This window comes from Rhipicephalus microplus, chromosome 2 (assembly GCF_043290135.1).
Source record: "Rhipicephalus microplus isolate Deutch F79 chromosome 2, USDA_Rmic, whole genome shotgun sequence".
NCBI classification, from domain to species: Eukaryota; Metazoa; Arthropoda; class Arachnida; order Ixodida; family Ixodidae; genus Rhipicephalus; species Rhipicephalus microplus.
In genome coordinates, this window is record NC_134701.1 from 40,033,469 (window position 1) to 40,057,719 (window position 24,251).

The 24,251-nt window shown below is 46.0% G+C and overlaps 2 protein-coding genes across 9 annotated transcripts in view; one reads left to right on the forward strand and one right to left on the reverse strand.

Moving 5' to 3' along the window:
* TRAM (translocating chain-associated membrane protein 1) overlaps window positions 1-4,304 on the reverse strand; it is an 81,571-nt gene extending 77,267 nt beyond the window's left edge. For 4 of the 5 annotated variants that reach the window (XR_012893626.1, XR_012893625.1, XM_075886394.1 and 1 more), the window contains exons 1-2: window positions 4,070-4,301; window positions 3,512-3,566 (exon numbers count right to left, since the gene is read on the reverse strand). Coding sequence is in view for 3 of the 5 variants with exons in the window: in XM_075886394.1 (XP_075742509.1) it covers window positions 3,512-3,566; window positions 4,070-4,195 (181 nt within the window). In the remaining 2 variants the exon portion in view is untranslated. Of the gene's footprint in view, window positions 1-3,511; window positions 3,567-4,069 lie in introns of all 5 variants that reach the window. The other variant, XM_037420229.2, reaches the window with a different exon arrangement.
* A 181-nt stretch (window positions 4,305-4,485) lies between these two features.
* The window catches only part of pps (protein partner of snf), a 385,339-nt gene continuing 365,573 nt past the window's right edge, over window positions 4,486-24,251 (forward strand). For 3 of the 4 annotated variants that reach the window (XM_075886389.1, XM_075886390.1, XM_075886391.1), the window contains exons 1-3: window positions 4,486-4,851; window positions 18,761-18,907; window positions 20,157-20,233. In XM_075886389.1, coding sequence (XP_075742504.1) covers window positions 18,787-18,907; window positions 20,157-20,233 — 198 coding nt within the window. In that variant the 5' untranslated portion in view covers window positions 4,486-4,851; window positions 18,761-18,786. The remainder of the gene's footprint in view (window positions 4,852-18,760; window positions 18,908-20,156; window positions 20,234-24,251) is intronic. The other variant, XM_075886392.1, reaches the window with a different exon arrangement.

The window sequence follows — 24,251 nt, forward strand, 5'->3', positions numbered from 1 at the left end:
GACGTCATTGTCTCCCAAGTGTCGGGAGAGCCTGTTCTGGATTCCGTGCTCGGCTACCTTGCCCACACGTGAGGTGAGCGAGATGGGCCTAAGATTGTAGAGACTGGGTGGCTTTCCAAGCTTGAGAATAAGGATGAGGATGGCCTTCTTCCGTAGTGTTGGAACGTTTCCTTTGTTGCAAGACTGGTTGATGAACTCACTGAGGTGCTCTACTAATATGTCATCCAGGTTTTTTAGGTCTTTGTTGGTGATCTTGTCTGGACTAGGTGACGATTTGCCATTTAAGTCCTGTAGGGCGCGCCTGACTTCTTCAACTCCCAAGTCTGCGTCTGATTCACGAGTTCTCAACGCCATCATAATCCTTCAGGGAACGATCATCTTTCGGGCTGGAATCCACCTGTAGGTACTTGCTCACAAGCACCCGTATAACTTCATTGTGCGTGGAATCCTGTCTGGCCGCGCGCAAATTGCATCCCAAGGTGCTTCGTTGATTTGACTTGGTATTCACCTCATCTAGAAAGTGCTTGAGAAGGTTCCAGGGCCCAGCGTGAAAAACCATATAAGAAATTCAAACCAAGATCCCTTTGAGCACAGTGATCCTTAGAACACCTGAGGGTGCAAATTAATGGCTTGCACATGATGTCATGGTAGCCGCTTTTAAAAAGAAAAGACTTCACGATAACAGATGTGTGAGAATGACATGGCAAGAACATCTCTGTGCGTGAATAATCAAATGACCACCATGTGATGCTTTGATAACGTCAATGTGATATGGGAAACATGTCTCGATATGCTCGTTCTCCGGCATGATGCTCTCACTGTCGTCGGTGCAATTTCTATGTGGTGAGCTGTTGGGCTCGTTGTTTAGACATCTTGCTTAGAGGAGCACAAATTCAATTAGGAAAAAAAAAAAAAACACGCGACAGAAATAATGCAAGAAAACATACCATAATTACTTGGGCAGCGCTCAGCGCCTTGTCGCAAAGCTCTTTTACTAAAAAAATATGCAGTCCCCTAAGCAAAAGGTATTCTCTTCAGGTATGAATCATGATGAACTGTGCACACATGTGTGAAACTTACACAAAATCATTAAATCTGTTTATAATGGTAGGTTTTTACAGCTTGTTAATATAGACAAAGAAACGGACAGAGTAGACTAAAGCCCGTTCCTCCACTCACCCCTCTATGTTCATGCGCTATAACAATCTAGCATGAATAACCCAGACAAACTAGCCCAAACTTCTACCCTTGTAAACATTATATCTTTATAATATTTCAGGAAAGAAGCAAGATATTTTCTTTTTATTTGGCAGTCAGTCATGTTCTCCTTTTTACTTAAATGTAATACATTCTTAATAGGGTACTGACACTTCTTTCCAGAAGCGTGTTTACCCTGCCACACATATCTCTTGTACGTAGAGACAGCTCTGAGCAAGCGTCAAGCTCAGGAAATTCAGATATGTCAATTTTCATATTAAGAGCACATTTTTGATGACTCACCTACAGACATCAGCACTAGCTTGACATCAAGCTGCAGTACTGATTCTGGTGACTTGATGCAGCAGTCCGAATCGCTGTGATGACATCAGGTACAAATACTTCCAAAATGACTGCTGCTGTGCAACCGCTTAGATGTGCAAACGTCTCGAGGAGCTGATACAGTGCTGTATCGTCAAGGTACACCAGAAAACGAAACTAGTTTTTTAAAAACATTACGTATTTACTTTTTTAGGTTGCACTCCGCAGTATGCTTTCTAGGATCTTGATGGTGTGGCCGTTCATTTGGTGCAGAAAAATGACAACCAAATATTTTCGTGTCAGTACCCGTGCAAGCACAAAATCCAGATACTTCTTTTTTTTTTATATATTTAATACATTTCAAGCAAATAAGAACTACTCTCAAGGTATGCTTCCCAGAATGCTGCTCCTAAAGGAGCTAATCAATTGTGGCAGCTATGGCCTTCAGCAAAGCAATCCTCTGGTGCAATAATTAAGTTAGATGAAAGTCAGTTGTCTATCGAGAAAGCATTCATAAAACGTGAACATCACGCTTCAATGCAAGACAAGCATTTCGTGCACACCGATTGAATGAGTATCTGACACGCCGCGGCACACGCATTGTAGACTTGTTTAAGAGCCGGTAAACAGGCTCAAGACTTTTTTTTCTTTAGCGCCCCACCTCCAACAAGCTTGCCAATGTGTACAGTAGTCCACAGCATCTCATTTTTCTAACATTAAAGCGCGCAGACCCTTTTAAAAAACACTTCCTGTGCCTGACCTCGTACGTGCAGTAATGCAAGCACGCCCATGGGCAACTTGATGACCTATATTGGCACGTGGAGTGGTAGCACACTGATGAAGTATCACCACAACCTGTGATGTTGCCAAAATGTGCGAAGTCACAATGACGGCTTACGTCTTCTCCCTACGGCGGATACCAGTGGTTAAGCCATGTGAAAAATCGAAACCAGCTAAAACGGATGTTTTAACCCCTGTTGCTTCCATATTAGAGTACATGTTCACAAATCAAAAGTATGCGTATTTCTCTTTCACTACAGTTTTTAGACCTCTGGGCTGTTTACTGGCTATGTTCGTGTGTGAATATGATGGCACTGGCTGGGTGGATTCAGTGTGAAAAAAGAGCTTTTTTATGATCAAGGTATGTGCGATTATTCAGTGCAGCATATTCACATGTTACTGCATTCACTGGCATTTCTATGCTGACAAGCAGAATAACTACTTGGCTGAGTGTTTTGCGTACATGTACATTTAGCCGACTTTTTCTAAGGAAAGCAATGCTACAGTAAATGGCATTGCTCAAATACTCAACATTTTTTCAACATAAATTAAAGCAACTGCATAAAATAGCTCCCAAAAAAACCAGCCTTCTTCCTTTGGGAAAAAGCGGCAAATCTCAGCACATTTGCATGTCCAAATTAATATAGCATGAGGGAGATATGCATACATTAAATATCTTACATTTTAAACCAGAGTTAAGGTCGCTTGCTGGAACACGTCATTCTTCTGACCAAAGGAACAGACAAAAAAGCATTGCATCATGTTTTCAGTTATGATATTGACAGTCCATGTTGTGTCCATTTCAACCCAATAAACCTTGTGCAGCCTTGCTTTTGCGCTGACAGGCTTTGCAGCTGCGCACAATGCGTACTTGTCCTCTCGCTTATAGTGCTCCACATTTTCTTTTGCCACTGTTAAACAGACACTGATGAGCATCCGCATGACACGCGACTTCCAAAGCTTTCCGGCAACACTCAATACTTGAGACAGAGCAATCTTTCCCATGTGGCTTGCCAGTAAATAAGGCTCCTCTTTCATGTTCTATGCAGGCCAGATACCTGATCATTTTTACTTTGTGTGCTTACGCTTATCCATGTTAACTTCATAAAGTTATTTTCGTAAAGTTGGGCGTGTGCTGTAGATGCCGCCTTATTCTTGTTAGGGTCAGAGGATAAAGAAAAACACACGTCTGACAAGAGTAAGCTCTACTCACCGTCGGTGGTGTTGTGGTGCACGGCGATGAAAACTGACGCATATGGTGCGCTAACCTGCGAGGTAAGTGATGGTCATCGTCAGCTGAATTCGTCCAGAGAGGAAAAGAGCGGTCCGAAGTTCCGAGCGAGCAACGGGCATGCCGGATACTAAGAAAAGCTTGAACCGGACCGAGGTGAGTAGCAAATGAGGCCACATAGCTTTCTTGACGCGCGATCGCGCTATGAAAAGTAAAAGCTAGCGGAACTGCATGGCCCGGCAGCACCATTGAAAGTGAAACTCGGCACAACCTAAAGTGGCGAAGACTGCCGGACACCGCAATGAGAAATCGTTCAAACACGATGCACACTCCGATGCTATGACTAGGAACTAACCGTTCCCAAGATAACGCCGCTCAAGAGGCTTGGTAAAACCACCCGCGAACAAACTGCAATAATTTTAAAACAGCTACAGTTGAGCAATGGCAAACAGGGAACCAAATTTGATGCCACAAAAAGCCGGTCGCGCGCACGGCGGCTTTAACAACGAAGCGTCTCGACATGAGCGGCCGATCACTCACTTGGAACAGGAGACCCATGACGAAAAGCATGGCCACGCAGGACACGATGTCGGCATGATTCTGGATGACAAACTCGTGGCTGAAAATTGGAGGGTTCTTGGAGCCCGTCCGACGTTTAAGCGCCATAGCTGCTGCTGCGGTGCTCCGCTGGCCGACGTCGCCGAGAGAATAAGCAGCGGGTGTAAACAGCGGCCGACTGCTGCCAACCGGAAGCCACGTGGAAGGAGACGAAACTGGTAGGTGCTCTGTGACCATACGGTAAAGAGGACCGCAGTAAATCAAATAGTTCAAATAAGATTGGTCAAAAAAATCGTTTGTGAAAAAAACGACAAACAATTTTTTAATGCGTAGTAATAGCGTAAGCAGTTTTGATTTTTGTTTTATTTGAACGTGGGTTGTTGCGGGTGTCAGTGTGGTTCGTGACCACGCCGTTGCCGATAAATGGAGCTGGTGTGCATAATTATTTATTCGAAGCCTTTCCGTAAGTGCGCGAGGCGATGAGACCCCACGTTCGAACTCGGGAGTCACTCGAATTGAGTGGGCCGCAATAAAGAGAACAAACTTGAGATCACGCTGTGACGAACAGAAAAGAGCCGAGGCTCAAAAAAACAAACGCGCCCTCGACGGGTTTGGCGCGACAAGAGTCACCGCTGCCTTTGCGCTCGTGAAGCCACTTGCATGGCTGGAGTTTTTCACGGCAAACAACATGGGCGTCGCGGGCGGCCGACAGAAGCACGCCACAGGGACGAGCCGTAGGATGTGAACCACGAGACGCCACCGAGGTGAGTGGATCTAGCTTCTGGGCGCCTTTGCGCGCATCTGCATTTCCGCTTGTTTTCGCTGGCGCTGGTACGTGTTTACAAACGTGCTTGATTAGGCCTAGTGTCTCGTGCGGCGCCCTCGGTTACCATCTCCGCCGGAGGCGCTCGGTTCTTGTGTGCGCTCTCGGTTCGGCCGCTGTGTTCGGCAGTTGTTCTCCGTATTGGCGCCTTGGCTGCGAAAGATGGTCGGTCGACGTTGCTGTTGGAGCGCGATGTGTGCTGCCGCCCATTCGCGGCTTTGATGCGGCAAGCGAAGATGGTTTGGAAGGTGGTGCACTGGCCACCACTGATCGCCTAGTTTAACTCGGACGACGCTTTTTTGTTTATTTTCTTGCCTCGCGTGAACGGTCGACTCGGAAGAATGGCTGCGATTGCTTTTCTTTGCTGCTGCTCTGCACCTCAGTTTCTCCGATGACAAACCCTTAGCGAGCCTTCGTCCACTTCGCGTTGACCTTGGACGTCGATGACGTGCGATCGCCGCTTTTTTTGTGTGATTTTTTGCTCAGAGCGGGCTGTCGCTGCCTGCCCGACACCCATGTCGAAGTGCGGTTGCCTCTACACGCTTTGGCTCGACAAAAAAGTGCAATGCTGTTGAGCGTTCGACATTTATGACATAATGCGCTCTCACAGCCCGCTCCTTTTTGTCGGCTGGGGTGTGTACAATGAAGGTTCAGTTGAGTACGCATTTCTGCAGCTGTGCATCGACAGAGTGTGCATGTTCATTCAAATAGTAAAACATTACATTGCTTTCTTTGTCCTGAAGGAGTATAAATAGTGCGCTTGTGCCTTCGTATCGAACGGGGACCTTGTGTGTGTCGTAGCTTGGGAGTGTTGGTTAGACTGCTTGTTCTATCTGGGGACCTTTGGTTTGACAGACTCTGGAGTGGATAGAGGCTATGAGCGTCCCCTTTATAAGCTTCTGATCGGGTTTCTCATAGTAAACTCATGACTAAATTTGAATCAAACTGTGGGAAATGGACCCATCATCTCTTGGATACGAGGTTGCCTCACCAACCGTTTGCAGTTTGTAGAAATTCACCACTCATCAACTCCTTCACATGTTACATCTGGAGTGCCCCAGGGATGCGTACTGGCTCCAGTCATTTTCCTAATTTTTATCAATGATCTAACATAGGGATTTAAATTAGATTGTTTGCTGACGATTGTACACGTTATCATGAAATTAGCTCTTCCAAGGATCACACAACTCTAAACGAAGCGGTGCACTCTGTTTCTAAATGGTGTATTGACTGGCAAATGACCCTTAACGTTAATAAGTCGGCTGCCCTAACAATTGCCAGAAAAAAAAAAACGCATATCCGAGTAGTTCGCATATACCGCAAATAACAAACAGCTAGCTTGAGTTCAAGAACACAAATACCTATATTTATTACTTACACACGAGATTAGCTCTCACATTAACCGCCTTTAAAAAACTCTTTCTTAGAAGACACTGCTGTCTTGCACCGCCTGATATCAAGCTTTCCGCATACAGAACTTTTATCCGAACAGTTCTCGAGTATGCTAACATTACATGGTTCCCGTCCACTAAACATAACACTGATAAATTGGAAATGATCTAGAGAAAAGCCTTCAGTCTCATCGACTAAATTACTACAAAAGGCTGGGCATTTTTAGTAATTAGCTTGAAAATAGATCCAAGCTAACTAGATTAAAATTCATGCATCAGCCAAGTCAACACACAGTCAAGTAAACATTGACACCACCACATATATTTGGGTAATCTCATGTAGACCTACACGTAATACACACTCCATGGCACTAACTAAATATATTCGTGATTTTAACTGCTTTAAATACTCCTACTTCCCTTGAGCCATAACAGAATGAAACAAACTAGATCCATCAACTGCTAACGTCCACTCACTAGATAGATACATTGATCACGAGAACTGAGGAAACCTACTAACACAGTACGGTTATGTTTGTTCTGATTTATTTATTGTTATGAAAGGAAAAAAGACCCTTCCGCCACCTTGCGGGTTTCGGCAGAACTCATTTGCACTATTTATTTTAATGTACAGTTTTCTTTTCTGTTACTATTTTTTCTAGTGGATCCTTATATAATCTGTAGTAATTTATGTTCGCGTATATGTATTTTAGCACATTGTAGTACAACTTAGTATTATTTGTTTACTGTTTTTATGTATTCTGCTGCGACCCCTCCTTTTCCTGCCTTGACCTCGTTTGAAATTGGCAGTATTTCTAAATAAATGAAAATAACGGGGTGGGTGACATGTGTGACCAGGCTAGCAAGAAGAAAAAAAAAAGAAAGGAACGCTCTTTTTTATGTTGGCCTAATGCCTTATCTACTTCGATTAAATCAATCTTAATATAACAAAGAAAAATATAAATTTATGTTCCATCTCTGTGCCTCTTGAGGCAGAATGACCTCATTTGCCAATTATTTCTGTCCATTATCTCTACTTTTCTACCAGTAATACTCTAACCACCTCTTACTTGCTTATATCGCAATACGTGTGCATCTTTCCATGTTTGTCCCTAAAACCCAAAGCCTCGTGTAGTCTTGTACCCACACATATACCTGGGTGGATATCGCCGCATTCAATCGGAACATGTTCCATCGTTTCCTTAGCTCCCCCAGAGTGTGTACATTGTTCTTCCTCTTAACTAAACCTTGTCTTATGACTACCCATTGTAAGGCAAGCTGACCTCGCTTTGAACAGTAAAGTGCTTCCCCTTGAACTATTGTAAAAACTCTCCCGCCTTATTTCGGTCTTGCCCTTTCAGTAGTTACTGAGAGCCAGGTTTTTTTTCCATCACTGTCATTCAATAAATCCTCTCTGCCTCTGCAACGTTTTGCTCAATGCGCCTTGTTGCCATATCGCCCACAGTGCCAGTCATGTATTTACTGATGATCCTCCTAGTTCTTTTTCTCCGCTTTACGTCCACGCTCTTCCTACACAAATACCTGAACACTTTCCCGGTCCATCTACTCTCTTTCTTTTTGCTAAGCCTCTCTTCAAATCTCAGTTTACTCTGAGCTTCCCTTCAAAGTCTGCCCATCCTCCTTTACAGCCTCATTCGTCGTCTTCCCGTGAACGCCCAATGCGAGGCGTTTCACTGTCCTTTGATTTGCATCCATTCCTGATTGCACCTCCGACTTCATGCACACCACTGAGTTCTCAAATGTACCCCTGTCACACGTGGCAACTTAATTGCACTTTGAGCGAGTGTAATTACACTCGCGAAGTGTCATTTTGGCGGTTCGCTGCTACACGAGAAAATGAAGTGTACTGTGTAAATGTTGTAAGTGGCAATTTATGGATTGGTAGCACGGCGTATATTTGTTATTTTTGCCCCTGTGTCCCATCGTCGTACTACGATATTTTGTGGAAGTTGCACCTGTGGCACACGCCATCTTAAATAATAGAGAACAACTCACCTACACATGCGCAAGTGTGCCTGAAAGTAAACCATGTGACAGACGCAGCTATTGCACAGCATGGGCTGCCCCTTAGGGGACGGTGCTGCAAACTGCCCAACGATGAGAGTGGCGACGTTTTTTGTTGTAGTTTGTGACTTGTTTTAATACATAGCAGTATTCCTCATTACGAAAACAGCAGTCTAAAAATAGTATGAGTGCTGCTTTAGGCAACATTGTATTTTTGTACAAGCCAGTGGTACCGAGGCTACACACTTCATCTCGGCGAAGGGAAGGTGGGAAACACACTTGCCAGAAAGTGAACTCTGCAACCAGTGACGCTACACTTTCTTGTGTGACAGCGTGCAATTGACACTTGCGGCGAAGTGTACCCTCTCAAAGTGCACTTATGTTGTCATGTGTGACAGAGATACCAGCCCTGCAACAATCGCGAATTTTCATAGACCTCGAAGCACTTCGTATCTATTGTATTCCTTTCCCTTTGCTGCTGATCTTTTTTCCTGTGCCTCCATAAATCTATCTCCCTCATTTACCCATACTTAGAGGCTCTTGTGCTCGCTTACCCTCGGTATTTCTTGGCACTGTATCGAGACCGCCTGGTCTTCCTGACCAACGAGTACCATCAGTCCACATTTTGTTGCACTAAATCCTAGTCCTAGAGTCTCACCTTTCCTTCGGCCTATATCTGCCAGCTGCTCTACATCGTCTTGACTGTCTGCAAACAGGACAATATCGTCTGCATAAAATAGACCTGGAAGCTTCTGCTCAACCATCACACCAGCTTGTTTGTGTGACAGATGAAATACAATGTTCTACTTTCTAGCGCTTTTTTCATTTTCACTATGTACAGCATAAATAACAGCAAGGACAAAAGACGCCTCTGTCTCAGCCTCTTATATATTTCAACGCTGTTATTGCTACTTCCTACCCATCCTATGAAAACCGTATTTTCTCGGCATATTTCTTTTGAAAGCTGTATACAGTCGTCTGCTATGCCCACTTTGTTCCATATTTCCCACATAATTTTCTGATTAACGTTGTCATATGCTCCAGTGATGTCCAGATAAGCTATGTATAAGGGCCTGTTTTCTATTTTAGATGTTTTTGTACACTGAGCAAGAACAAACAGGTTATCGTCTAACCGCCTGTCAATTAGAAAGTCATTTTGAAGTTCTCCCAAAGTATAATGTTGCCCTGCCCACATTTCAATTTTTTATTTTACTGCCTGCATTGCCATCCTGTATAGCACAGATGTTAGCAGTCTATATGAGGAAATAGTAGTATTTTCATCCTTGCCTTTATAGATTAGGTTCATTCTACTTTTTCCGCCAAGTGTCTGGTATTTCCATCTCCTGTAAGCACTTTTTTACCGATTTCAGCAGTGCTTCTTTAGTGCTATAACCTAGTTCTTTAATGAGGCAGACTGGAATCCCATATAAGCCGGAAGTAGTGGGCTTAGGCAATTTTTTATTCGGCCTATTTTTCATTGAAATTCTCGAGTACTACTTCTTCCTCGGTTGCACTCTTTTCTATACCTTTACTCACTGGGAATTCCCCAGGGCGACCTTTTTAAACGAATCTGCTGTTACCTTTTGGATATAACCTAGCGTTTCGTACCCTTCGAATTTATTTCATTTTTCATCTACCATTTGATATGTTGGTCCGCAAAACTTCATATGGAGTTTTGCGAACACGCAGCGCCACTTGTCGGCCTAGTTTTGAGTAGTGCAAAGCACGACTCCCTTGCACAGTTTGCTGCGCAACCAGGTGCAACTACAGCGTATGAAACATTGATTGAGCAAAATATTAGGTGCATTTGCGCATTCAACACTTAAAAAGAAAGAGCTATGAATTTCCCTCCGCTAGTCGGACGCGTCACCAAATCGTCATGAAGAGCTTGCTGGTTCACTCGTCAGAGTGACCGCGAAAACAAGACCAGACGCAACAGCTTTGCGCTCTACAATAAAAGACCCCTTTCGATGCCAGTGTCGTGTTCCCCGCGTCTGCACAAGCAGGCGTTTGGTGTGTAGCGACACCACGGACACGAGCTAACGGGGGGGGGGGGGGGGGGGTTCGACCCTCTCCTACGCCTAGCTGTGCATGGCTTTGCCGTGTCCGGGGAAAAGGGGATCCTGGGGGTTGAGCCAATGCTGGGTGATTGGACCTGAAAGGACCCCAGCGGCGGCAACCCACCCCTTTGGACCTTGCTTCACGTAGACGGCACCCCGGATTGACCCACCCGGGGGCAAGTGGCAGTCGCCTTTTCCTGTCTTCACCTCACATCTTCGTCTTCTTTCTTACTTTAAACCTTTCCTGTCCACTACTCACTTCCATTGACTTTTGTGTTTCCTGGCGGCAAGGGTTAACCCTGTGCTGCTATCCCACCTTGGATACACCATATTCGGTTATAGTGGTGGCGTACAGCTGGCGTCTGCAGGGCCTGTACTTACAGACCCTGCAGCGTCCCCTTGTAGGACTCCATGGTGGGTGGATGGCGCCGCTGCCGAAAATTAAACATTTACATGGCTAGTTCCTCCCCCCCACTCCCTGATTGCCCTCAGAAAAGAGGGCGCACCGATGAAGTCTTCCAGTTTTTTGGTTACCAAAGGGTATATTTTTCCCCTATTCCATGTTATCCACGCTGACACACCCGGCAAACCAGTGCGAGCACTTTCACCTTTTCTAGTTTCAAAGTCTTTGCCAGAATCTTTGGCCCAGGATATAAAGCATCGAGAATGGCAAGTGGTGATCTCCTGTTGGAGCTCCGCGACCAAAAACAATATGAGAGACTGCCTAATCTAGTGAAATTCGGAGATACCAAATTAATAGTCACCCCACACCGAACCATGAACACCACCCGTGGCGTTGTTTCAGATGATGACCTGTTAGGGCTGACAGAGGCTGAACTCCTGAAGGGTTTCAGCGAACAGAATGTCATCAACGTGAAATGAATTAGGATAAGACGTGATGGCAAAGAAGTCCAGACTAAGCACCTGATACTTACTTTCAATTCGAGTGTACTGCCCGACTCCGTTGAGGCTGGGTACATCAAGCTTCAAGTGAGGCCATATATACCAAACCCTCTCTGATGTTTTAAACGCCAGCGGTTCGGCCACAGTTCACAGAACTGCCTGACTTTCGCGAAATGCAGTGCTGAAGAACACACATCTGATGTCTGTGAAAACTATCTTCACTGTGCAAACTGTAATGGGGAGCATGCCGCATACTCACAGTCATGCCCATGCTAGAAAAAAGAAAAGGGAATTGTCACAATTAAAGTAAAACAAAACATTTCATTTAGGAAGGGACGAAGGCAGGTGTCTTAACTACTAGAACCCAGCTTTGCCGAAGTGGCGCTACCGGGGGCAGCGTCACGACGGCCTCCAGCGGCTGTCTGGCACACGCGTAGTGAGCCAGCGGTGATGCCATCCGCCCTCTCGGCGGTTGCAGCCAGTGCTGCTCCGCCATCTAAGAAAGACCCACCAATCTCCGGGCTGGGGGCCTTGAAGGTCTCCTCTTTTGAGGCGAGGCCCTCAAAATAAACGCAGCGCTCGCAAGAGCGCGTGTCCAGTGCCTCGCAAGAGGCAATGGACACAACACCGAGCGTGAGGGCGCAGCCAGCGCCTAAGGATCGGGGCGACTCCGTCGACCGATCCAAAAAAGAAAAAGTTCGTGTCACGGCCCTTGGAAAGGTTACGTGAGCTAACTTTCCATCCTTGAGCACACAGCACAAAACACATCTAAAATGGACACACAGATCTTACAGTGGAATGTGAGAGGACTTCTCCATAACCTTGATGATATTAGAGAACTTCTTAATAAACATATTCCAAAGGTGCTGTGTGTTCAGGAAACGCATCTCAAGTCCACACAAACTTTCTAAAGCAATCTGCCATCTTCCGCAAAGACCGTGACGACGCTGCCGCTTCGTCGGGCGGTGTCGCTATAATAGTTGATAAAGGTGTTTCCTGAAAGCAATTAAACCTCCGGACTTCTCTTGAGGCAGTTGCTGTCCGAGCAGAGCTGTTCGGGAAGCTACTAACAATTACCTCTATTTACATTCCTCCGTGCTATCAACTTTCGAAGACACAATTTCAAAGCTTCATTGATGAACTTCCTCCACCATTTATAGTCGTTGGTGATCTAAAGGCACATAATCCCCTATGGGGCGACTCCCGTGTAGATGCGCGAGGACGCCTAATAGAACACTTTCTGTTTTCGTCAGGTGCATGTCTACTAAACAAAACAGAACCAACATATTATAGCACTACACACAACACATGCTCTTCTATAGACCTGAGTATTGTCTCGAGTACATTGATTCCATATCTGGAGTGGTCTGTTCTCAAGAACCCCTTTGGGAGTGACCACTTCCCGATAATGTTGAAGCTAACTAAAGAAGATACATGCTCGCCTGATTTTCCTCGTTGGAACACCAAGTCAGCCAACTGGGAACTGTTCCGAGAAAACACATTTTTAGATGGAGAGGACATTGCTGATTTTAATGTAGACGATGCTGTGGCATACCTAACAGATTTTATTATTGATGCTGCAGTGAAATGTATTAAGCAAACTAACGGAATGACTAATAAGCGTCGCATCCCATGGTGGAATGACGATTGTCGGAAAGCACGAAATAGTCAAAATAAAGCTTGGAGATTACTCCGAAATTACCCAACGGCTGAAAACCTCGTCAATTTCAAACAGGTAAGATCACAAGCTAGAAGAACGCGTCGTCTTGCAAAGAAAGAAAGTTGAAATAGGTACATCTCTGGTATCAATTCTTACACCGACGAAACAAAGGTTTGGAATACGGTAAACAAGTTAATGGGTCGGGAGTCGCACCCCCTACCCTTGGTAAATAGCCGAGGTGAGAGCCTAGAGGAGCAGGCGGACTGCCTAGGCAAACACTTTGAATGCGCCTCAAGTGCATCAAACTATTCAGAAACGTTCTTAAAATTCAAAGAACGCAAAGAGCGGCAGCCCCTTAAATGTAAATGTCCATCCAGTGAGATTTACAACTGTCCATTTACATTAGCTGAACTTAAGGCATCTCTTGTGTGCTGCAACAACTCGGTGCCAGGTGTCGATCGTGTAACGTACGAAGTGGCCAAGTGCCTTCACCTTGAAGCACTAAACACACTGTTAACCCTCTTTAATATCATGTGGGCAGCTGGGTATATTCCACTGTCATGGAAAGAAGCTATAGTCATCTCGGTACTTAAACAAGGCAAAGACACGCCCTTGGCCGCCAGCTACAGGCCAATAGTGCTAACAAGCTGTCTATGCCAACTATATGAGAAAATGATAAACCGGCACTTAATCCACTTTATAGAAAGTAACAGTATACTAGACCCCCTTCAGTCTGGTTTCAGAGAGGGGAGGTCGACAATAGACCACCTTGTTCGCATAGAGGCATACATCAGAGATGCATTTATTCATAGGCAGTTTGTACTTTCCGTAATCCTAGACTTAGAGAAGGCGTACGATACCACATGGTGATTCGGGATTCTACGCGATCTTGCCGCCATGGGAACATGCTAAACACAATAAAAAGTTATCTGCCTAACCGAACCTTTTGCGTAAAAGTGGGAAATGCTCTCTCTAGATCATTTACCCAAGAGACTGGTGTTCCACAAGGGGGCGTGCTTAGTTGCACACTCTTTCTTGTAAAAATAAACTCTCTGCAGTCAGGCATTCCAAGCGCGATGTTTTTTTCTGTGTATGTTGATGATGTGCCGATGAGTTTCAAATCATGCAATATGCCTATCTGCGAACGACAAGTGCAGCTTGGAATGAATAAATTCTCTAAATGGGCGGATGAGAATGGTTTTAAAATACACACCAAGAAAAGTACTTGCGTACTTCTCTCCAACAAACGAGGGGTAATGCCACTAGCAAATGTTGCGATCAAGGGAGACCAACTCTTTTTGAGCAGCGAGCATGAATTCCTGGGAACCACTTTAGATTCTAAGCTGACATTTATTCCCCATATTAAATATGTCAAAATGAAATGTTTGAAAGCGATGAACATCCTAAAACTCCTATTTAGTACAACATGGCGTAGTGATCGAAAGTGCCTCTTGAAGTTGTACAAAAACCTTGTCGGGTCGCGCCTTGATTATGCCTCTATAATTTATCATTCCGCAACGCCAAGTGCATTAAAAATCCTAGACCCCGTTCACCATCTGGGTATCCTACTTGCAACCGGTGCTTTCAGGACAAGTCCGATCCGGAGCCTCTATGTAGAGTCGAATCAGTGGTCACTTCACCTGCAGTGATCCTATAGCAGTTTCACATATTTTATAAAGGTACGCGCAAACATCAAGCATCCTTCTTATTCAACTATAAACGATATGACCGCTGCCACCCTCTTCCATAATCGACCCGCAGTGAGAAAGCCGTTCTCTTTGCGTGTGAGAAACTTAAGTGAAGAAATGGGTGTTCCACTGCTAGAACTTTGTCCTACGTCCACAGCGAAACTTTTACCGCCATGGCAGTGGCAGCTTATACACTGTGACACCTCATTTGTCGAGATCACTAAACACGCACCAGAAGCACATATTAAAATGCATTTCCGACAACTCCAGTCCAACTACTCATACGTAGAGTTTTATACCGACGCTTATAAGTCGCATGCAGGGGTGGCTTATGCAGCCGTCGGACCATCATTCTTGGAATCCGGTGTACTGCACCCAGAAACAAGTATATTTACAGCTGAGGGTTATGCACTATTGTCGGCTGTGAAGCATATACGGAAATCAAACATAAAAAAATCAATTATATTTACAGACTCATTAGGCATCATAAATGCAATAAGATCACTTTTTAGATTCAGAAATCTGGTAATAATTGAGTTGTATTTCGTCCTGTGTACTGCGTATATGTCCAACCAGCATGTTATTATTTGCTGGGTACCTGGCCATAGAAGTATCGAGGACAATGTGTTATTATTTGCTGGGTACCTGGCCATAGAAGTATCGAGGGCAATGTGTTAGCTGACCAAATGGCCATGTCAAATATATTGCACGCTATTAACCCTACCGCTACTGTCCCTGCAACAGACCTAAAACCCTTCCTACGTAAGAAACTGCGAAGCCACTAGCAACGCTTGTGGGACACAGAAATAAATAATAAGCTTCACTTGATTAAGCCGTAGTTAAGCCGCAGTGTCGGGAAAGCAATCGCAGTAATACGACTTATAATGCGTTTTAAAACAGTGAAAGAAGAACCAGTCGTCGCACAATGCGAATAGCTTAATGAGCGGCCGTCCAATGCTCCAACCCATTGCAAAAGCTTGTTCTTGTTCCCCTATTAACTGTGGCACGTACCCACTTCAGCCATGATTCATCATCGGTGTCAGGCACTGAATGAACAACTGCCACATAATTCCTTGCAAGGGTTTAGCGGATTCCACACTTTTCAAAAGAAGGTTTTAAAATAGCATAGCGATTCCCGGCCAACTGTCCAATTGAGTTTATTAATAATGACCTAGTGGGTATCAAACAATGGAGCTTTCGGTAGTTACCCAATGAGTGTTTCGAAAAGGCTCTAAAAGGCCTTTGCTGTGCATATAAATGGAATCTTTTCATATTAGAGGCATGTTACGCTGCAGTCATCTCCGATATACTGTGAAGCTTATTGTGCATTTGCTTGTTTATATGTGACTACACCGTGGGTGAGGCAGAAGGTATTGAGACCAGACGCTTCACCCTTAACATTGTTATAAAGAGAAATGTGCACTTTTACTTCGTCAACATGCTGTCGCAAAAAATTTCGGGAATACGTGCTATATTAGGGAAGTTACAGGGGTTACAACATTGCTTGCAGCTGGTTTTAATTTTCGTTCAGTCTCGCCACCCCATCTCTCGTAGAAAGGGGAAGGTGTAGCCTGTCGTCGTGACTCCGCCCTCTCCGGCAAAGTGACACGATGTCAGCAATTGACGTCATCAGTGAACTAGATCAGTCGCAAGGCACTTTTGCTTGCTGAGATACCTGGCTGTTTACTGTTCACCCGGTGCCGATGCTTCTCGGGAGCCCAGTCGCTCGATTCGCAGTCGACAACGATTTGCAGTGAAACTGTGTTCTAAAACCCGGACATGCACTTTGCCCGATTTTTCGGGAGTTGGAGACTGTTGTGCTGTCTGAAAGCAGCAGCACAACACACAAATAATGCGTTTCATAGTTGGTGTGCTGATCAATTGGTGGCGTGAAAATTGGCTCACTCCCAAAAACTAGGCCAGTGACGTGTCGGGATTTCGATACGTGGAGCCAGTGGGAAGTTTCACAACTCGTATGATTGAATAACTCTGTCGTTGCTGTGGGTGGCAATAGGAACTGTCGTTTACTTCACTACTGTTTGTTGAGACCTGGTTTAGACCAATTGACGAGCTGCATGCTACGCCAAGTCACCGATTGGCGACTTGACGTCACTGCGCATGGAAGAAGTTGGTCAAGTGTAGAAAAGGTGCGTAGGAATTGTTTTTCTGCATGGAGGCTCTGCATGGCAGGCAGCGCTGTAATATACAGAAAATGTGATCGTTGCGGTCTGCTCTATGAATTGCCGCCCCGCCGCGGTGGTCTAGTGGCTAAGGTACTCGGCTGCTGACCCGCAGGTCGCGGGTTCGATTCCCGGCTGTGGCGGCTGCATTTCCGATGGAGGCGGAAATGTTGTAGGCCCGTGTACTCAGATTTGAGTGCACGTTAAAGAACCCCAGGTGGTCAAAATTTCCGGAGCCCTCCATTACGGCGTCTCTCATAATCAAATGGTGGTTTTGGGACGTTAAACCCCACAAATCAATCATCTATGAATTGCCGAGCTTGTTTAGGGGGCGGGGGGTGCAGGGTGTGAAGAGAAAGTTGGAGCCTCACATTATCAAACATTCGCGTCGCCACAAACATTGCGGTGCCAAAATAGGGCAGCCTGTAAAATTGGGTGAGAAAGGCGTCGCGTGGACACGGCTAATTAACTACAGAGAGCCATATCACGGCATTTTAATATAGCAGGTGGCAAGCTTAATGTACTTAAACCTTGCATACTTCAATGAAACTTCCTGTCCTCCATTGAAAGATAATATTTAAAGAGCAAACGAGTGCAGCACTTGTGGTGTTTGCTTTTTTTTTTTATCCCTGTTTTTGGCACTGTGTATTTATTCCATAATATAAAAAGTTGCACCCTATTCACAGTTTGATACACTCCAGCCAGTAACAATAAACGTTTCAAAGGGGCTCCTGAACCTATTCGATATGGTAGATACACAATGTAGAACTAATGAGAGTTAGGCCTCTCTCTTTCTTTAGGAATGTATTACTGTTCATATCACCATGAAATTATTGTAAGGTGGTCTACCCTTTCAACATGAATCAAACCCTCACTTTTTTCTCTTTTACTCACCCTAATTCATGCAAAGTGATCCCTTCTGCCCTACTTGCTCTTTCCTCCTCTTTGTATGTGTCTCAGAAGAGGATGTAAACCATACACGCGCGAAGACAGACAGATGCATTTTTGATTGACGCGCTACTGCAGTTGGAAAGATTGGCTCCACTGACGCCACATTTTCAAGCTGCAATTTTTTTTGAACTTGTGTATTTTGTGGGAGGGCTATCGCCGCCTATCACGTCAATTGCTACCGGCCACAGTAGTCTAGTGGCTAAGGCGCTTGGCTACTGACCCGCAGGTCGCGGGATTGAATCCTGGCCACGGTGGCCGCATTTTCGATGGAGGTTAAAATGGTTGAGGCCTGTGTGCCTAGATTTAGGTGCATGTTAAAGAACCTCAGGGGGTCAAAATTTCTGGAATGCTCCCCTATGACGTCTTTTTATTATCATATGGTGGTTTTGGAACGTTCAGCTCGAACAATTATTAACGTTGTTTGCTTTTCATGGCAAATGTGCCTCTTGCGCATAATAGGCTGTTGGATGTAGCGGGGTGCTATTAGTGCGGTAGCATCAGCCTGGTTGGAGAGAGAGGTTAGGCCAGCGCCCAAGGAACAGCAAGGAGTCGTTTTTTGGGGTTTGGCAGCGTGCGTAAATAGACGACTCTGTTAGGTCATGGGTCAGGCCCTCGTGATGAGTTCGGTGTTGGGAGTGCTGCATTCGCGGTACATTGTATGTGTTACGTTGTTTTGTGTGCATTGTGCTTGTGTATCCTCTTGGCATTATATGAGCAGGTTCGGCTGGTTAGCTCGGCATGATGTAAAAAGGTTTTACACGTGTACAAGTTCTTTGCTCGACGGCGTCTACTGTGTGCGTGTGTTCTGAGAGTGTAGTTTTATTCTAAGGCCCCAAAACTTACACTCTGCTTCTGTTACTTGTATAAATGATTACAGAATCTTGCATTCCCATGATGATGAAAGAGTTATTGAAAGAGCTTTTGCTGCTGCAACACCCTCATGTTGGGGAGGCATAATCTTTTGTGATCGGGCATGCACTGGTCTCTCACAGCTGGTGGGCCCAGCAGCAGCGGCAGCATGTCTTCGCAAGAGCAGCCGCTGCTCAAGCTGGACTCAGTGCTGTCGGCTGAGCAGATGCACGCCCTCCTGCAGGAGGCCACTACACCACAGAACGACAAGCTGGACTTTGACGTCCTAGGTATGCTGTCTTCATTTTATTGCAGGTTGCCAATTGACCCAAGTTTAAAGCTCAGTTATGTAAAAATTTGCACTTGTAGCTTGTTCTCATCTCTTTGGGTGTAAGGTTTCTGGAACTGCCCATGATAGTGAGGGCAATGGCTTGTGATGGCTTTTGGACATTTGATTGAGAAGCCACTGTCATTTTGCACAGTATTTTCTCCCAAATGGGCCATGCAGTGATATAACTTAGGATTAAAATGTTTAGTGAAAAACTATTCCGCACTACTAAAAGCAAAATTACTACCTATAAGAAATAAGCTACATGCTAGCTTCTATCTCAGTTACATTGTAGCTGAGGTAAGAAGTCATTTTCGCTAGTCATGCAATAGTTTCTTGCATTTGTTTGTAAAACGCACTAACTACTCATTGGCGTCATTGATCGATAGCATATGGTAGCATCTGGTTATCGGCAGGCCTGCCTGTTCCTTTGCTATTAGAATGTCTCTTGTTACTGTGGCAGTAACCACATTCTTACATGTTAACGAGAAATCACTAGCCCCCAGAAAATATGGGCCCATTGTACTGATATAGTGCAGTTAGGAGCTAACACTTGAATGGCATAGAAATGTGCTCTGGCAGGCAAGCAGGATGCTGTGATCAGTCAAGAAATGTGTCAAACTTCCCCAACATATATAATTCGAGAACTACAAAACTACGCACATAGGGGACATGAAATGCATGAGTACTGTGCCGCATATGTCAGATTGATGCACAATTCAATTATCCTGTGAGTGGGGTGACAGCGTTAAAGGGCTCCTTAACTACTCATAGGTTGAAATTGAGTTGCACTTGTGCAGCAAACAAGCTGCCATGAAAATTTTTCGAAACAATGCAGTGAAATAGCAGAGCTACGTAGGCTTGATGCTCTCTTCACTCTCTGCTTCGTTGGCCTCCTGGTCGAGTGCTCCAAAGGAAACAGTGGCAATTGCACCTACCTCAAAGCGGACAAATTGGTTCTTTCTGTGGACGACAGAACCATGTTTTGAATTTTGGATGTCATGGTTAACACACGGCTGGACAGGAGAAAGAATTGTTTTTTGGCACGCTTGCTGCTTTTAGTGTGTGCACTCATTGTGTGCATTTACTTGACATGCTTAAGAGTTATAAAAGGTGATTCAGGGGAATTTTATTTTTTTAAAAGAAATAGCTTGGGTCTGGGCCAACAGCTTGTGCTTGCTGTTATGCTTCAACCATTGTCATTGATGCAGGAAATGTTGGCGGGTCAGAAGATGGGAACCACGCCCTGGCAGCCATCGATGACAACTTCCACGACCTGGAGAACTTGGTGAGCACAGACAGTAGTTGCCGTGCTCTATATGTGTAATTACAGTGTACTCTCGTTACAACAGATGATCATAATCCGGCACAATAAGTCTGTTTTACGTGAAGTCTATAATATTGAAACTTTGCTGAAGGGGGGCGGGGTAGCATTGCCATGTGACGATCGCTTCGATTTCGCTCAGATGTATGGGGCCGTTAGTTGTGCTTGTGAACGCTCGCTAAATGCATTCGCCAGCATGTTTACAGAAGACTTCATCACTAGCTGCTGTTATTAACAGCGCAGTGCCATTACAGTAGATACAGGGTTGCCATGTGGCTCTTGCTCAGCAACATAGCTTTGCCTGATAATAAAACATTTTTAGTCGGCTTTCATACGCTACTGCTATCGGCTCCGAAGAATTTTTTGTTCGTGAAGACGGGAAGGCATATATGCTCAAGTGGGGTCGCCTATTGCCAGGATCGCAGCCCCCCTCCCCCCCCCCCCTTTTTATTCTAATGATCGCTGGATTGATAGCAGAGCTCACCTGCTCGGAGCACCAGAACGTCTTGCTTTCGAAGCATAGGTCACGATGCCTAACAACATCACTACAATGAGTGACAAACATCTAATTCAAACCGCAAACATTGAGCAACGCTGTCGCTCACTGTTACCCTTGAGCGATGCTGTCGTCACTGTTACAAAAAAGAGGAGAGTGACAGCCACGTGCACTGGCACACTCACTTGTTCCGTTGACCTTGGATGTTGCCAGTCGCTCGGATCCGGGTCTCCCTTTCCGTTTTTCGCACTTCTTTCTGGTGCCGAAATCCACCAGGTTATCTGGTCCTTGACTCTCAGCCATGGATCAACTCATCACCAAGCGCCACTTCGCTCGAAAAACTATCAAACACATCTTATCGCTCGGTGCTCTACTGGAAGACTTGTCAAATCATCTTGAAAAGCTCGAAGATGTAGTCGCCTTGTCTTCGCGAAGAACGCTGTGCTCGTGGACTTAAACAAAGACATCCAGGCTGCTCTTCATTGCGAAGAGTTCGTAGCGGACCTTACCACAGCCAGCGAGTTCGAAGCTGCGGCCACCAACCCGACTCATATCAGTCACTATCACTACCACTACATTCGCATCGCAGCCCGCCGCTACGTCGTCTTCGATCAGCCAATCGACCCCTCTGGCCTCGACGTTGAAGCAGACAACTTCGTCTTCATTAGGCCTATCGTCTCCTCTTGCTTCGGCGTCTGAGCAGGCCGCAACTTCGTCTTAGAATAGCCTCCCGACTCCTCTCACCTCGTCATGGCAGCAGGCGGTGACTTCGCCTTCGACTTGCTTCTCGACCCCTTTCGCCTCGATGTCGTAGCAAGCACCTTTACTTTCTATCGGCCTCGCAACACCTCTGGCCTTGGCGCCGCTGCGGGCAGCAACTTCACCGTTGACCGCCCTCACAATTCCTCTCACCTCATTGTCTCCCCAGACTGACTTCACTTTTGACGGGCTTCACAACCCTAACGCCAGCAAATCCAACGAGTTTCAGGTACACGCGGAAAGCACCAGTACTCCAACTCCAAGACCGCCAGCAACTCCAACCAGCTTCAGGTACAGTACACGCGGAAAGACACGCTATGCGACCAACCGGGCTTCGGTGCGACCGACCGCCCATTCAATATCCTCTGAACTGCAACGCAATAAAAGTTTTCAGGAGAAACTGGTGACAGCTACCCTGGCAAATGCCCAATCTGTCGACGTGTGGAGGGCCATGGCTGCGCAGCGAAGGGTTAGGGCAGTGACACCACTGCCCGCTTTTACCGTATTTACTCCAAAATAGGTCGGGCACGAATATAGGTCGGCCCCTACTTATAGTGTTCTACAAGAGAAAAAGAAACTATTCGAATATAAGTCGACTAATGCTTTTTTTTAGTTTGGAAACAGAAATTGAAACGTAGCACACCTTTGTTTACATAGCTCTGTGCAATAATTGCTGCCGGGGCCGTCATCTTGTCAGATGTGCAAGATGATGTCATCGGATTCTTTGCAAGCATCCGCGACTTTCCAAACCTCGTCATCCTTGCTGCCGACTGCTGGGCCCTGAAAAGCACAACGCCAACATTTGCACGCAAACAGACGGTCCCGCTGCTTTTGCAACCTCTAATCAACGTCTCATTTACACAGAACTCGCGCTGCACGGCACGATTGCTCGAGTCGTCATAAAGAAGTATCGCTTCGCGCCTGTCTGGTTCACTTGGCACCTGTGTAGTTCTGCTGGCGTGACATCTTTGCAACCACACACAACCAAGTAGTGGTAGTGGTTAGAAAAAGAAGGCACCTAATTTTTGCAGCCCTGTAGAGAGCATGGCGCAGCGGTTAAACCAGATGTGAACCATCACGCCAATCGTACAATGAACAAAGTGCGAGGCGGCGATGGCGAGGCTTCGGGGCAGCGCCGGAAGGCAGTACTGGAAGCATGGCTAGTGGGCTAAGGACTTCACGGCCAACACCTAGGGAATTCATGTGTTTCATTGCAACCATGGCCCGCAGGGGCGTCTGCGTAAGCAGGCGTTTGGTGTGTAGCGACACCACGGACTCGAGCTAACAGGGGGGGGGGGGGGTTGACTTCCTCCCACGCCTAGCCGTGCGTGGCTTTGCCGTGTCCGGGGAAAAGGGGATCCTGGGGGTTGAGCCGACGCCAGGAGATTGGACCTTTAAGGCCCCCCGGCAGAGGCAACACACCCCTTTGGCCTCGGCTTCACGTAGACGGCACCCCTGGGCTATCCCATCTAGGGGAAATCTGCAGTCGCCTTTTCCTGTCTCTCTTCTCCTGCATCTTCGTCTTTTTCTCGCACTTTTATCTTTCCTGTCCTCTCCTCACTTCTGTTGACTTCCGATATTCATGGCGGCAAGGGTTAACCTTGTGTAAGTATCCCACCTTGGATAATTACATTGGGTTATAGTGACAGCGTACGGCTGGCGTCGGGAGGACTTGTTCAACAAGTCCAGCCGCGTCCCCTTGTTGGGCGCCGTGGTGGGTGGTCACCGCTGTTACCGAACACATTCATACTTCTATGGCTTCACAAGCATCCGCCAACCTTGATCGGTCTCGTAAGAGAGGCCGCACCAAAGCAAGTTATCACTTCTCGACAGAAACTAAAGTTACTTTCGCGAAGTACTACATTATCTACAGCGACAGCACGCCTCTAAGAAAACTATCCCCACTTTTGGTGGCCAAGTGCCTAAAAGAAAAAATAGGACCCACATACAAAGCATCCAAAACGTCAAGCGGTGACCTCCTTTTGGAGCTAACCGAAAAAGACCAAGTGCCAAAGCTATTCCAACTAACCAGCATTGGAGAAACAGCTGTCACCGTTTCGGTCCATCGCTCTCTAAACACCAGCAGGGGAGTAATCTCTGAGGAAGACTTCTTAGGCCTTAGTGACGAAGAGCTCCTCGAAGGATTCCAAGACCAAAATGTCATAAAAGTCCAAAGAATAGTAATCCGTCACAATAATCAGGAAGTGCCCACCAAACACGTAATACTAACCTTTGGAACAAGTGAAATGCCCACCTCTCTTAAGGCTGGGTACATAAAAATAAACGTCGGGCCCTACATCCCCAACACCAGACGCTGTTTCAAATGCCAAAGATTCGGACACGCCTCACACTCATGCAGAGGCAAAGAAACGCGCAAAATGCAGCGCAAACGACCACAAATCAGAAAACTGCTCATCCTCACCCCACTGTGCTAACTGTGACAGGGAACACCCAGCGTATTCCGGTCATGCCCATGTTGGAAAAAAGAAAAAGAAGTGATCGCTCTGACCGTCAAAGAAAAAATATCATTTAGCGAAGCGCGAACACGGCTATCATACCTTTTCCACAGAAGTTAGGCCGATGTGACGCAGTCGGGGGCAGCGTCACAAAGGCCTCAGGAGTTGACCGTTACCACACCCAGTGGTCCTGTGGTGACTCAAACTGCCCCCTTAAACGAAGCAGCGCCAGCTGCTCTATGCACATCAAAGGGCCCGCAGACTTTGGTCT